Here is a 15,323-nt window from a genome sequence, read left to right on the forward strand (position 1 = left end):
TGCCAGGGGCAGCTGTGCTGAGATGACAAGGGAACCCTGGCTGCTCTGGCCATGGGAGCTCTTTAGGGCCCGGGGCTACAGTTATGGGAGAGTGAAGGCCAGGGGATGCCCCCTTGGCACCTGCCCAGATATGAATCCTCCCGGATCTCCTTCAGTGGCATTGTCACCGGCATCTACACGACCAGCTCTCCTGAGGCCTGCCAATATATCGCCCGTGACTGCCGCGCCAACATCATTGTGGTCGACACACAGAAGCAGCTGGAGAAGATCCTGAAGGTTTGGGGGAACGGGGAAGTGGGCATGGGGTCAGAGGCTGGCTGTTCTCAGGGACCTCTACTCTAGCCTACCAAGGATGCTCCCTGCTCCCATCCAGAGTCTCCCCTGATCCTCAATAGCCACTCTGATCTCCCAGGACCTACACCCGTGCATGGAGCAAGCGATAGTTACCTACCCATTTGAAAGATCAGGAAATTGAGGCCCACAAAGCTAAAGGGACTAGGTCCTCAGGAAATGAGTGGTCAGGTCTTAGACTAGGACTCCTGGCAGCCCACTGCCTCCCATAGCTGCCCCTTCTCAGGACAGGGTCTCCCCAGACGGGGAACAAGAGTGGTGGGCAGTGGGGCCCTCTGCTGGTGGGAAGGATGTGTGTATGAGAGTCGCTCTGGGCTCTGACAGCTTGAGCAATCCTGTCTAAATGGGAATGGGGATGAGGGCTGCCACAGGGTGGGGGTGACGCCAAGTCAGAGCAAGCACCCCAGTGTCTCCCAATGATGGGCAATGGCAGGAGCTAGAAGTACCTCTTGAGCCAGCTGGATCTTTTCTGGAGCATTGACAATTCTCCCTAATTCATTTAAAGCCGGCCAGTGACTGGTTCCATCCCACATGCTCCATTCTGGGCTGCAGTGGCCTGGTGACGCCTGTGTGCCCCAGCTGCACCCAGAAGCCTGTGAGGTCCGCCAGGTCTCCCTGCATTCCAGAGGAGAGTTCAGGTTGATTTATTGGCTTGGCTCTGATTTTGAAGATGTCACCTGGGTCTCAGTCTCCCCATCTGTACCTGAAGGTCTAGTGGTCTCCAACCTTCCAGAACCACAGGATTTCCAGAGAGGCCAGGGTGGTGCTTTCCCTCATCCTTAGTGGGAAGTCTCCTCAAATCCGAAAGAATAAAAATAAAAAATATTAAAAAAAAAAAAAAAACACTGTCTGGAGCCAGTCACTCCTAAATAGATGGCAGCAGAATTCCTTCCCAGGACAGGCTCAGGCTATGATCCAGATCTTCGGGGCAATATCTCTTAGAAGGCACTGTCCATCTCCAAGAGTCTTTCCATCTTGCAAAACAAACTCTGTACCCATTAAACAGCTCCCTTTCAAAATAGTTAAAAAAGAGGATTTTGAAATGTTCTCACCACCGGAAATGATAAATGTCTGAGGTGATTATTATGCGAAGTACCCTGATGTGATCCTTACACGATGATTACATGTATCCAAAAAGCACATGGTATAATTATCATGTGTCAGTTTTAAATTTTTAATTAAAAAAAAAAACCCAAAACAAAAACTCCCCATTACACCTGCTCCCATCCCCTGGCAACCACTGTTCTGCTTTCTGTCTCCCCACTGATTATCGTTTTACAGTTGATTTATTTGAATCAGGCTCTAAAGCAGGCCCACACCTTGCATGTGGGGTGTCTCTTAGGTGGCTATTAATTAAGAGCAAAGCATTGCCTTTCATTTCCCATGGACTAGTGTTGTCCCCAAATTAGCACTGCATGGGAACTTTCCAGAAATGCAAGTTTTCGGGCCCCACCCAGGTCCCGTGTGGGGCTGGCTACTCACAGGAACATAATTTCTTAGCATCTTCTACTCCAAAGACTTCATCACTGAGTCCACCAACAGCAAACACACCTGTACCAACCTTGACCACTACCAGTCATGCTCACTGCTGCTTCCCTCACAGCTGTTCAGAGGACACGCATCATTTCCTTCCCTCTACGAGGACACCATTTTTAACATTAGTTTGTATTAATGAAAATAGCTTTTTATTAATTAACTCAGCTAAGCATCTCACCATTGGCATCATTTTTGCTGGCATCTGCATCTTCAGTAACATCACCCCCATAACCGTCCCACTTATACCTATATCACCCTACTTACCATAAACAGTTCTAATAGTTAATACTTTAGGTTTTACCATTGCCATAAAACTCCACCTGCTGATCTTTAATCTTAAAATCAAACCCTACTCTAATGTCTCTAAATTTTCAAATCTTCTGGGATTCTTTCCAACAATTATCCACCACCTACAACCACTCCTAGATACTGGACTTAATTAATTGACTAGAAAAAACAACCCCCAAATCTGTCTCCCACATTCAAATTATAGCTTCCACCTTCACCTGTAATCAAAAGGGACTAATTAAATTTTACTTCTTATCATTTATACTCTCTATAATCTTAGTCTCAACACTTTTCCATGAGTAATTTTAATCACAATGAAAAAATAACAAACAAAGATCAACCAGCTACAACTATTACCCAACTTCCATAACTATACAATGCAGCCACACCCATAGAATCTTCATGAGTGAAACCAAGTTCTTCACCCTCAAACATAACCCAATCCTCTATATTCTTTTTTATATATATTTATTTTTTTAGCTGTAGTTGAACACAGTATCTTTATTTTATTTATTTATTTATTTTTATGTGGTGCTGAGGATTGAACCCAGGGCCTCACACATGCTAGATGAGTGCTCTGCCACTGAGCCACAATCCCAGCCCCTAAATTCTTTTTTTTAAATTTTTATTTATTTGTTTGTTTGTTTTTGTGGTGCTGGGGATTAAACCCAGGGCCTTGTATATGCTAGAAAAGCACTTACCAACTGAGCTATAACTTTTTAAATTCAATAACAATTTCCATTTCTTGAAAAATTACAGTTATTAATAATTCCATTAAAAATCCCAACAACAGGGACTGGGGTTGTGGCTCAGTATTAGAGCACTTGCCTGGCACATGTGAGGCACTGGATTTGATCCTTCAGTGCCCACTGAAAACTTAAAAAAATAAATAAATAAATATTAAAAAACTCTCTCTCTTTAAAAATAAATAAAGGTATTGTGTCCATCTATAATAAAAAATATTTTTTAAATATCTGCTAAATGGAAACTTTGAAAAAAAATCCCAACAACAAAGCACCTCAAATTATCAAATCAGACCCTCTAGTTTCAGGGTACCCTTCCAGAGCTATAACTGTACTATACCCAAATATTACATTCCCCTTAAATAAATTTAAGAGACTATTAATCCTAAAAAAGACCCACCAAAATATAACACAATCCCACAACCAATCCTCCCTGCACTAATAATTAAACCCAACCCACCATGAATTGGTGAGGTTTTGAAGAAGATCTTGTGAAAACCAAAAAAAAAAAAAAAAATTATACTTAAGGGCTGGGACTGTAGCTCAGTGGCAGGACACTCCATAGGTAGCATGTGTGAGGCACTGGGTTTGATCCTCTGCACCATGTAAAAATAAATAAATAAAATAAAGGCATGCTGTCCATCAACAACTACAAAAGAATTTTTTAAAGTATACTTAATAAAAATAGAGTATGTGTCATTATTCTCCATGGAATCTAACCATGACTAATGACATGAAAATCATCATTGTTATTCAACTATAGAAACTTTAATAACTAACATTCAAAAAACCTACCCCCTAATCAAAACTATCAACCACTCATTCACTAACTTACCAGTCCCATCTAATATCTCAGCATGATGAAGCTGTGGCTCCTTCCTAGGAGTATGTCTCATCATTCAAATTCTCATGGCATTTTTTCTAGCCATAGTTATAAGTCCGATGCAATAACTACATTTTCTTCTATCACTTACATTTTCTGAGACATAATGTATGACTGACTCATTTGATATCTACATGCAAATGGAGCCTTCATATTGTTTATCTGTTTATTCCTACACACAGGTTTAGACCTTTACTATGACTTTATACCTATTTTAAAACATTAAATGTCAACTGGGTGCAGTGACCCAGCGACCTGGGAGGCTGAGGCTAGAGGATTGCAAGTTTGAGGCCAGCCTCAGCAACTTAGTGTAGACACTGTCTCAAAATAAAAAACAAAAAGGGCTTTCAACCCCCAAAATCAAAAAGAAAGAAAGCAAATCAACATCATGACATATCAGAATTGTTCTTTTTTTTTTTTTTTTTGAGAGAGAGAGACAGAGAGAGAGAATTTTAATATTTATTTTTTAGTTATCGGCAGACACAACATTTTTTTTGTATGTGGTGCTGAGGATCGAACCCGGCCGCACGCATGCCAGGAGGGCGCGCTACCACTTGAGCCACATCCCCAGTCCTCAGAATTGTTCTTTATTCACAGTAAATAGCAACAGAATTTGTAGGCTACATACTACTGTAAGGATAAGTATCCTTCCTAGGGGAAACATAATTACTAATCTCTCAGCTATTACTTATATTAGAACTAGTTTAGAATGAATCTGAGGTAGATTTTTTGTAGATAAAGCAACCAGAACACAATTCTTCATATTCGACTTCATATTACCATTCATTATTACAGCCCTAGTAATAGTTACTAGTAATAGTAATAGTTCACCCATTATTCCTTTATGAGACAGAGTCAAGCAAATTCTATTTCACCCCTGTTGCCCTATTAAAGATATTCTAGGACCACTGTGTTTAGCCAGCCCTTCTGGGGTTCTGAAGCACACTGGAGGTGAGAACCTCTGCTGTAGAGGTGCTGCTGAAGCCAGATCAGCCATCTTGCAGAAGGCTTCACGGTCTGGATGTGTCTTCTCTTGCTGTCCTTTAACTTGTTTCTGTAACCTCTATATTTCCTAAGGGCTAGCTAGATGTGTTTCAGATGAGAATTTTTCTGGCAAGGACACCCCCTAGGTGGCACTGTGTACTTCATAATGCTGGGCCTCAAGCGACTCAGACATCAGGTGCTAGCATTCTCAGTGATGCTGAGCAACATCTGGACCCAGGTGGTGATCACCTGCTCTTTCATTGCGACAACATCTGGACCCAGGTGGTGATCACCTGCTCTTTCATTGCGACATTCCCCAGCAACCTTTCCCTAATGCTTTTAGCATCCATTGGTTTGCTTTGGCTGAACTAATTATTTCATGAGGGGTGGAAAATGTTGATTTGCTGGTGATTTGATTTGCTAATGCATCAGCCAGAATTATTCTCCAAAAGAAGAACTTGCTGTCTCCTGAAGCTCTTTGGTACCTGAAATACTGTTTGCACAGAGCAGGTGTGGTAGAAGAAATAATGGTCCATCTTGGCGATTGTTCCATGAGGATTAGAAAGAATATGTTATTTCGTATTCTATAAATATTAATTATGTTGAGCTGGTCTGTGGTTTCTAATGTTATTCAAGTCTTCTGCATACCTATGGATTTTTCGCCTGCTTGTTCCATCAAACACTGAGAAAGGGGCTGGAGGTGTAACTCAGTGGTGGAGAGGCTGCTCAGCATATGCGAGGTGCAGCGTTCCATATCCAGCACAAACACACACAAGAACAAATCCTGAGAAAGGGAGTGTTGAAATCTTCTATTGTTATTTTGTCATTCAGTTATACCAGTTTTCACCTCACAGATTTGGAGCTCTGCTATTAGACATACACATATTTAGATTGTTATGTCCTTGATGAATTAACCCTTCCCTCTCCATTGTAAATATTCTGGTTCTAAAACTACTTTGCCTCAAGTGATGTGGACATTCCAAATTTCTTATGATTCATGTTTGCATGGATACATTTTTAAAATATTTTTTTAATTGTAGATGGACACAATGTCTTTATTTATTTTTATACCCGTGCTAAGGATCAAACCCAGTACCTCACAAGTGCAAGGCAAGAGCTCTACCGCTGAGCCACAACCCCAGCCCTGCATGGATACATTTTTAGATTTCTTTTATTTTTAACCTAGCTATGTCTTGTAGGCAGCATATAAATAGGTTATTTCCTCTGTCTCCCATTTGCTCTTCTTTCCTTCCATCTTTTCTTTTGAGGTCCTGGGGCTCAAACCCGGGGTCTCGCACATGCTAAGTAAATGCTCTGTCGCTGAGCTACAATATCCCAGCCCTGTTCTGTTTTCCTTTTCTCCTTTTTCCTGTTCTGTAGTGAGTTTTCGTTTTGTTTTAGTATTCCATTTTATCACCATTGGCTTATTAGCTCTCCTCTATATCATTGTTTGCTGTAGACTTTACAATATGCTTGCTTTTTTTTTTTTTTTTTTTTTTCAGTCCTGGGGATTGAACCCAGGGTGCTCTATTACTGAGCTACATCCCTAACCCTTTTTATTTTATTTTATTTTATTTATTTATTTATTTATTTATTTATTTATTTTTGAGAGATGGTCTCACTAAGTTGCTTAGCCTGGCCTTGAACTTGTGATCCTCCTGTCTCAATCTCCTGAGAAAATATACATCTTTAATTTATCACATTATGCTTTTCTTTTCTTTTTCCTTTCTTTTCTTGTTTTCTTTTTAGGGTAGGGAGGTTTACCAGAGATTGAACCCTGGATCTCACACATGTTAATCACACACTCAACCACTGGGCTACATCCCCAACCCCCATTATGATATAATCTTTTTTTTTGGGGGGGGGGTTACCAGAGATTGAACTCAGAGGCACTCAACCACTGAGCCACATCCCCAACCCTATTTTGTATTTTGTTTAGGGTTGCTTAGCACCTCAGCACTTTGAGGTTGGCTTAGAACTCATGATCCTCCTGCTCCACCCCCTGAGCCACTGGGATTATAGGAGTGTGCCACTGTACCCAGCTACTACCATTAAATATCACATCACTTCACATGTAATGTGGAACTCACAAAACATACTGTTGTTCCTCTATATCTTCGGTTCAACCATCCTCATATGGAAAAATTGGAGAGGAAATGCATCTGTACTGAACGTGAACAAACTTTTTCTCTTGTCATTATTCCCTAAACAATACAATTATAATAATAATAATAACTATTTACATAGCATTTACATTGTATTGGGCATTATAAATCATATAGAGATTATTTAAAATCTGTGAGAGGATGTGCAAAATTTACACACAATAGCATGCCATTTTATGTAAGGGACTTGTGCATCCTTGGGTTTTGGCATCCTCCAATACTGGGGAGTCCTGGACACAATCCCCTTCTGATGCAGAAGACCATAGCACTTCCACTTCCCTGTCTTTATCATCATCCACAGTACTTCTATATCGCTTGTAAACCCCAATACATTGGTACTATTCTTGCTTTAAACAGTTGAATATGATTGTGAAGAAATTTTAAAAGAAGAGGGTCTTTTACGTTTACCCACATTTTTGCCATTCCTGACCCTGCCTTCCTTGTGCAGATCCAAGTTTTCATTGGATATTGTCTTCCTCCTGACTTAAGAACTGCCTTCAACATCCCTTGCTGACATTCCAGGCTGGATGTCAACAAATATCCTCAGCGTCTCTTTGTCTGAAAAGTGTTTATTTTTCCTTCATTTAAGAAAAAAATAATTTCATCTGGTATAGAATTCTGGGTTGACAAGATTTCCTCTTTTCTTTCAGCATTTTAAAGATCTCAGTCCTATTTTCTTGGTTTCTGGTATGAAGTCTGTGAGTTCCTATCTTTGTTCCTCTCCACAGAATGTGCCTGTTTCTCTGACAGCTTTTAAAATCAGTAATTTTCAGCAATTTGGTTGTGTTGTGTCTTGGAGTAGGTTTTCTTGATGTTTATTTTGCTTGGGATTCTAGAATTGGTAGATTTATTGTTTTAATCCAACTCAGAAATTTCTCAGACTTCTTTTATTTTAAAATATATTTTGGGGGGTGGGGTTGTGGCTCAGTGGTAGAGTGCTCGCCTAGCATGTGTGAGGCACTGGGTTCAATCCTCAGCACTGCATAAAAAAAATAAATAAACAAAATAAAGGTATTGTGCCCATCTACAACTAAAAAATTTTTTTGAAAAAAAATTTGGGAGAGACTCCAATTCCATGGATGTTAGATGTCTTGATATTGTCCTACAAATAATTTTTCTCTTTTCTAAACTTCATTTTGAGGCACTATAGTACTGGTGTAGATAGCCTCTCCCAAGGCTAATTTAGCCTCACACAGTAGCTATGACCCTTCCAGGTGTCTGCTTAATGCCCCAGGAGGTCCCACATGACTGTTTGATGGAAGCTTGAAGAATTCTAGGTGCCTCCTTGTTTGTCTTGTCGGTCGAGTCCTTAGCTTCCTCCAGCCTCATGGATTTTCCCCTTCTGTCTGTGCAAGTAGATAAGACTCGGCGTAATGCTGAGTCAGGACAACGTAGGACACTACGGTAGGGTAGTGTGTATACCCTTAGGTGATAGATGGGGCTATCTGGGCCCACTAAGCTTACCAGAGCTGGCCATGAACAATGCTCAAGAAGACCCCTAGAAATATTTCTGGAACTTTCTCTACCTAGTTCTCTCCCCTCTGGTGTAGTGTCTCACACATTTGAGCCACCTTGACTTTTCTGAGCTCTGATCTAATTTTATATATATATATAAATCATGAGTTCACAATGATAGTTCTGATTCAAACATTACACGGAAGGATGGTAACTTACTTTCTTTGATTTATTCTTGCATTTCTTTTATCTGACCCTAAAAATCCTACTTCGTAATTACATCAACCTAATTCTATGGTATATATCAAATAATTTCCAAATAATAATGTAGATATTATTCCCAACAATAAGACTACAGAATGAAGTTTGGAATTCTCTTTTGTCCTTAGAGTGCATTCCACTAAGAAAGAAGAATCAAGGTGCGCCGTTTTAAAACCCCTTCATGTCATTCTCTGTGTGTCTGTGCTCATGTGCTCTTGTGTGCGTGTGCATGATTGTGTCACCAACTTCGTCTATAGTCTTAGTTTCTTTCAGATTGTTTTTTGACTCTTGGAGAATTGTTGTTTCCATCTTTTACATAACTTTGTTTTTTCAAATGATTATAATATTTACATGATGACAAAAATCAAAATTCTTTGAGACACTCAAAGAATTCTTGCCCCCCTGTTTCTTTCTCTGCTTATACATAGTCTGTTAGTTTAGGGTTTAACCCTCCAGGGTTCCTTATGACAACATAAGCAAATACGTGTTTGCATATATATACATATATTCATGTATATTCGTGTTGTATTCCTTTCTTATACAAAGGTAGCATCCTACATGCATATTGTACACATTCTCTTTGTCAGTAATATTTCAAAAAACCCACTCTATATCAGTGTTTAGCACTGTCCCTCTCTAACCTGTAGTTACCTAGTGCTCCGTTGTGCAGCTGGATCATTGTATTCACCCAGGTCCTGTATCATTTGGTGGTTTCCCCTGCCCCGGCCTGCCCCCACTGTCACTGCTTCCAAGTTCCCACAATGTAAATCTATGGACAAAGGGTGGCAATTGTTCTGCTGGGGTCAAAGATCAGAGATGGGGAACCCAGAGACTTTTGTCATACAGTGCCTGCCAAGCAGACTGTTGCTGGTGGGAGGATGGGATTTCTTTTCAGAAAGTAACATTTTTCTTGCTGAAACCTGGTTTGCTTTCCCTGTCAATGCAGATCTGGAAAAATTTGCCACATCTGAAGGCAGTAGTGATATACGGAGAATCTCCTCCAAAGAAGATAACCAATGTGTATACGGTAGGGTAGTGTGTATACCCCTGGGTGACAGGTGGGGCTGTCTGGGCCCACCCAGATGATCTGGACTGGTTGCTCTCCCCCACCTGGCCACAGATGGAAGAATTCATGGAGCTGGGGCGTGAGATATCCGAAGAGACCCTGGACACCATCATCGATGCTCAGCAGCCCAACCAGTGCTGCGTACTAGTGTACACATCGGGCACCACTGGGAACCCCAAGGGCGTGATGCTGAGTCAGGACAATGTAGGACAGATGGCAAGATGGGTGGCTTGGGTGGCTCTGTCCCAATAACTTCTGGGGAGGTCCTCAGCTCAGGGAGCTGGGATAAGTAAGAGCCCACAGGTCTGTGGTCCAGACTGAACACATAAATGGGGAGAAAAAAAGAGTGAGGGGAGGCCTATCCCTGGAGGTTTGTTTCCAGGAACTGAAGAATGACCTGGGAGGGTATCCACTCAGTGGGTCCCCAAAGTAGCTCCAAGTCCCTGGCATGGCCACAGTTGTGAGCATTGCCAGAGCTGGCTGTGAACACTGCTGGGGCCCATCTGTCTGCCCTCCAGATCACGTGGACAGCACGATTTGGCAGCCAGGCTGGTGACATCCAGCCAGCGGAAGTCCAGCAGGAGGTGGTGGTCAGCTACCTGCCCCTCAGCCACATTGCTGCCCAGATCTATGACTTGTGGACGGGCATCCAGTGGGGAGCGCAGGTCTGCTTTGCTGAGCCTGATGCCCTGAAGGTCAGTCTGCCTCTCTGCCATGTGGGTGTCCAGTGTATGAGCAAGAGCATGCCTGATCCATACTCCAATCTGGGACCTTGCGTGTACATCTGTGGGTCTGCTAGTTCCTTGTGCATTTATCTGGCAGAATTCTCCCAGCTGCAGGTTGCATAGCCTGACTCAAATGACCAAACAAACAGGGAAACTGATGGCTTTACAGTAAGTTGAGTCAGAATGGTTTGCTGGGTCTATAGCACCATCAAGGAGACCTCCCCAGAGGAGGATCATGAGATGATCACAGGCGGCCACAGCCCCTCCCTGTATTCCCGCTGCATAAACTACACCTATTCTTTGGATCCTTATTTTAACCATGAGAGAAGTTTCCCAGAAACCCTTCAGCAGGCTTTCCTGACCCAGCATCTGGGTGGCCCACACAATGCCACATGTCCTCAGGACCATGTTCAATCCTAAAGCATTTGCTACTCAGAGGAATGAGGTTATTTGGTTTAAGTTAGACAAACTAAGAGTCACCAACCTCGGGGGCAGAAAGAGACCAAGGTACTTCTGAAGCACCTGGCCATCTGGTATCCAAATAACACCAAGTTTCTATTAGTGGTGTGTGAGGGGACAACTGTTGAGCCACAGCCAATAGTCCGGGCTGCAGGCCGGGTGTGGGTGTGTGCACACATCTGTGTACAGCAGCTGCGCTGTGTGGTGTGTGCACACCTGATCAGATGCAGGACCCGGCAGACCCTGAACAAGAGGCTGACTCTCCCAATTGGTGAACAGGGGAGCCTGGTGAATACACTGCGGGAAGTGGAGCCCACCTCCCACATGGGTGTGCCACGCGTGTGGGAGAAGATCATGGAAAGGATCCAGGAGGTGGCGGCTCAGTCCGGCTTCATCCGTCGTAAGATGCTGCTGTGGGCCATGTCGGTGACCTTAGAGCAGAACCTCACCTGCCCTACCAGGTACAGAGGGCCAGGGGATAGGAGCCAGTAGGGCTGGCTCACAATCTAGTATATACCAAGATCCAATAGGCTCGTCCCAGCCCCAGGGGCCTGTAAGTTCTGAGGACCCCTGCGCAGAAGCCACATCAACAAGTGGGACTTGCACTCCTTTTTTTTGTTTGTTTTGTTTTTTTTAGAAAGAGAGAGAATTTTTAATATTTATTTTTTAGTTATTGGCGGACACAACATCTTTGTTTGTATGTGGTGCTGAGGATCGAACCCGGGCCGCACGCATGCCAGGCGAGCGCGCTACCACTTGAGCCACATCCCCAGCCCCTGACTTGCACTCCTTTACTCGTTGCAGCCCTTATGGGGACAGTTGGCATCTTGGGTTCTGGATGGGAAGACTGTCTCCCTCTAAAGAGAAGTCCACCTTCCTGGCAGCAGCCCTACCAGTCTCCTGAGGTCCCTTGACCTCGATAGGTGGGGATAGAAGAGCCCACTGTTATGAAGGTTCATCCTTTCCAGCCTTCTCAGGCATCCCACAGGGCCACTCAGACCTCTCCTTAACCCCCAACCCATGTGGTGTGAGTGTGTATGTGTGTGTGTTTGTGTATGTTTGTGTGTGTGTGTGTGTGAGAGAGAGAGAGAGACAGACAGACTATGGCTTGAACGCTCTACCACTGAGTCACATCCTCTGCCCTTTCTTTTTTTTTTTTTCCTTTTGAGACGGGATCTCGCTAAGTTGCTCAAGGCCTCACTAAGTTGCTGAGGCTGGCTTTAAACTCTCAGTCCTCTGTCAGCCTCCCAAGCCTCTGGGATTACAAGCGTGCACCACAGTACCTGGCTCTTTTAATTTTTTATTTTGAGACAGGGTCTTGCTAAGTTTCCCAGGCTGGGTTCAAACTTGCAATCCTGACTCCCAAGTCTCTGGAATTGCAGGCATACACCACCGTGTCTGGCATTCCCACCCTTTCTGATTGCTTTTTAAATTCTCACAAAGTACTGTTACATGGGTGACCATATAAATCTAGTGAGGTTTCAATTTCAAATAGCAATAGTTTCTGTTACCAGCATGTTTATGAAACAGTATCATGTTTCATGAGAACTGTGGACACATCTATGCACCTACAGCTTTATTTATACACATGAAGTGAATATACGTGCAAATATCTGTGGACCTCAAATAGGTTGTGTGTATAATTATACCTGTGTATCTGTGAATATAGACTTAAAATCTCTGCTTGTGTGTGTTATAGGGTTGCAAATTTGCATGTATCTGATTGTTGCCTGTGCATCTGTATACAGCTGAACCTGCTTATCTGATTTCCTGGCTCAAGGCATATTTGCCCAAAACTATATGCATTTGCATCTTCATTTGCATACATGGATATGGCAGGGCCAATATTCAAATTATTTAACAACAGGTTCAGCATTGACATCAACAATTAGACAACCAGAATGGCTGTGCCAGTATATACCCATGGAATACACACCCTTTCACATGACTGTGTGCTCCCTTTCTTCCATGGACCATTCTTCCTCTCCCACCAGTGACCTGAAGCCCTTCACAACCAGACTGGCAGATTACCTGGTGCTAGCCAAGGTCCGTCAGACGCTGGGCTTTGCCAAGTGTCAGAAGAGTTTCTACGGGGCTGCCCCCATGACTGCAGAGACACAGCGCTTCTTCCTGGGCCTCAACATCCGCTTATATGCGGGTTATGGCCTCAGTGAGACCACAGGCCCCCACTTCATGTCCAGCCCCTACAACTACCGGCTATATAGGTGAGGTCCCAAGCTGCAACATGTACGCATGCCCGTATGTCCCTGTGCCTACCTATTGAGTGCCCCAAGAGCTGGCTCTTCTTTCCACACTGGACATCTGGCCCCTGGGCTGGGAGCCTCCAAGAGCCAACATCATCATCTTGGACCAGGCCCCTTGCTTGTCCTCCTTGGTGCAGTGGGGTCTTTTCCACCATGACATGTGGATCTATGGCTGAAAATAGCCTTAACAGCTCAAGCACCCCCTGAACAGGCTTCTCTTGATGAAGGAATGTCCTTCTCCCATTGCCTCCAGTAGAATGGGGTGTATTGGAGGGGGTCCCAGGAGAGCTGATGGCCAGGCTCCAGTTGAGGTAGGAGTCAGGGGTCAGGACCAGCCTTCCAGTAGGCAAGGAAAGCAGTCAGGGCTGGGGAGTGGTGTGAAGGCTCATCTGCTGTGCTCTGATTCCTCCCTCCCTGGCCGGCCTATCACAGCGCTCCAAATTCTAACATTAGCATTTCATTCATTTATTCACTGAAAAACCTTTAGCTGGCCCTATCGGCTCTAAGTCCCCCATTAAAACCCCAAAACCCTGGCAGGGGATATCTGATCATCGGTGAAGACTGAGAGGTTGGGAACTTGAGGCTCCCTAATGGGATCCTCTGACCCTTCTTGTCCACCTCTCCATCTCAGCTCAGGTAAGGTGGTGCCAGGCTGCAGGGTGAAGCTGGTGAACGAGGACACTGAGGGCATTGGAGAGATCTGCCTGTGGGGCCGCACCATCTTCATGGGCTACCTGAACATGGAGGATAAGACGTGTGAGGCCATAGACTCTGAAGGCTGGCTGCACACAGGTGACACTGGCCGCCTGGACACCGATGGCTTCCTCTACATCACTGGGCGCCTCAAAGGTGAGCCCCCATGGCAGCTGCAGCTGGGCACTGGAGGCCGCAGTGAGGCATAGGAGAAATGCTGCTTCCACCATTATTCATACCTGCTACCTGCTACCTGCTACCTACCCTTATTACATGCCACACATTTCCTGACATGATTTTAGTCTATTTACTCTCCCCTAGGGCAGGGACTATTACTACCCTGCCTTAATGAGGACATCCAGAGAGGTTAAGTAACTTACCCAAGGTCACCTAGCTGGTAAACGGTAGAGCTGGATTTACATTTCTGAGAGAAACAAGGCAAGGGCAGGTGCAGTGGTGCACACCTGTAATTCCAGCAACTCTGGAGGCTGAGTCAGGAGGATAGCAAGTTTGAGACCAGCCTAGCAATTTAGTGAGACTTTTTAAAAAAATTTTTTTTAAGATTTTTTTTTTAAATGAAAATGGGCTGGGGATGGAGCTCAGCGCCTCTGGATTTAATCTCCTATACCCTCCCCCAAAAGAGAGAGAGCAAAAAGGCAAGACCTTCAGAACATTCAAGGCATTAATCTTTTTAGTTTTATATGCAAACATGGATGTGATAGAGAATAACACATAAATCAAATATTAAATTTAAAGTGAAACATTAGACTTCAAAGAATTATCCTGTGGAGAAAGGAAATTGGAGATTCCTCCACGGAAAGATGTTTCCATCCTGTTGCCCAACTGGGTGTCATTCCCCTAGCACCGACAGGGGAATCCCATAGCCCCATTTCACAGGGGAAATTGTTGCAGGTAATAGAAATGCAATTTTTTTTTGTATGTTGGCCTCATATCAAATGACTTTGATGAGTTCACATAGTAATTCAGTACTGTGTGTCTTACTTTAAATTTTCTATGGACACAATTATATTATCTGTATATAATAACAGTTTTATTTCTTCCTTTCATCCCTTGTGAATTTTTCTTGCCTTATTGCACAGGTTAGCACCTCTCTCCAGAGGAATGTTGAACAGAATTGGCAACAGTCAAGTTGGGGGTGTAGCTCAGTGGTGAGTGCATGCTCACATGCATAAGGCACTGGGTTTGATTCCTAGCACTGAGGAAGAAAAAAAAAAGTGATAGTGGTTATTTGTTTTAGTCCTGATCTCAGAGGGAAACTTCTCAATATTTTATCATTAAGTATGTTTGTTGTGGATTTTTTATAGGTATTCTTTATCAGATTTAAAAAGTTTCTTTCCATATTTCATCTGCTAAAGGTTTTTATCACTAATGGTTGGGCAAAAGGATGCTAGAAGAGCTCTGAGAAGGGTGAGGTCAGTGTGGCTAGGAG

General features: G+C 43.5%; 1 protein-coding gene across 1 annotated transcript in view; it reads left to right on the forward strand.

The window, feature by feature from the left end:
- Positions 1-15,323, forward strand: part of Acsbg1 (acyl-CoA synthetase bubblegum family member 1) — a 54,783-nt gene that overhangs the window by 36,917 nt on the left and 2,543 nt on the right. Inside the window, exons 5-11 of the mRNA XM_076848719.2 lie at positions 156-276; positions 9,613-9,693; positions 9,787-9,936; positions 10,251-10,427; positions 11,196-11,377; positions 12,911-13,141; positions 13,812-14,029. Of these exons, the coding sequence (XP_076704834.2) occupies positions 156-276; positions 9,613-9,693; positions 9,787-9,936; positions 10,251-10,427; positions 11,196-11,377; positions 12,911-13,141; positions 13,812-14,029 (1,160 nt within the window). The remainder of the gene's footprint in view (positions 1-155; positions 277-9,612; positions 9,694-9,786; positions 9,937-10,250; positions 10,428-11,195; positions 11,378-12,910; positions 13,142-13,811; positions 14,030-15,323) is intronic.

The sequence above is a fragment of the Callospermophilus lateralis genome, chromosome 3 (assembly GCF_048772815.1).
Source record: "Callospermophilus lateralis isolate mCalLat2 chromosome 3, mCalLat2.hap1, whole genome shotgun sequence".
In the NCBI taxonomy this organism is placed as follows: domain Eukaryota; kingdom Metazoa; phylum Chordata; class Mammalia; order Rodentia; family Sciuridae; genus Callospermophilus; species Callospermophilus lateralis.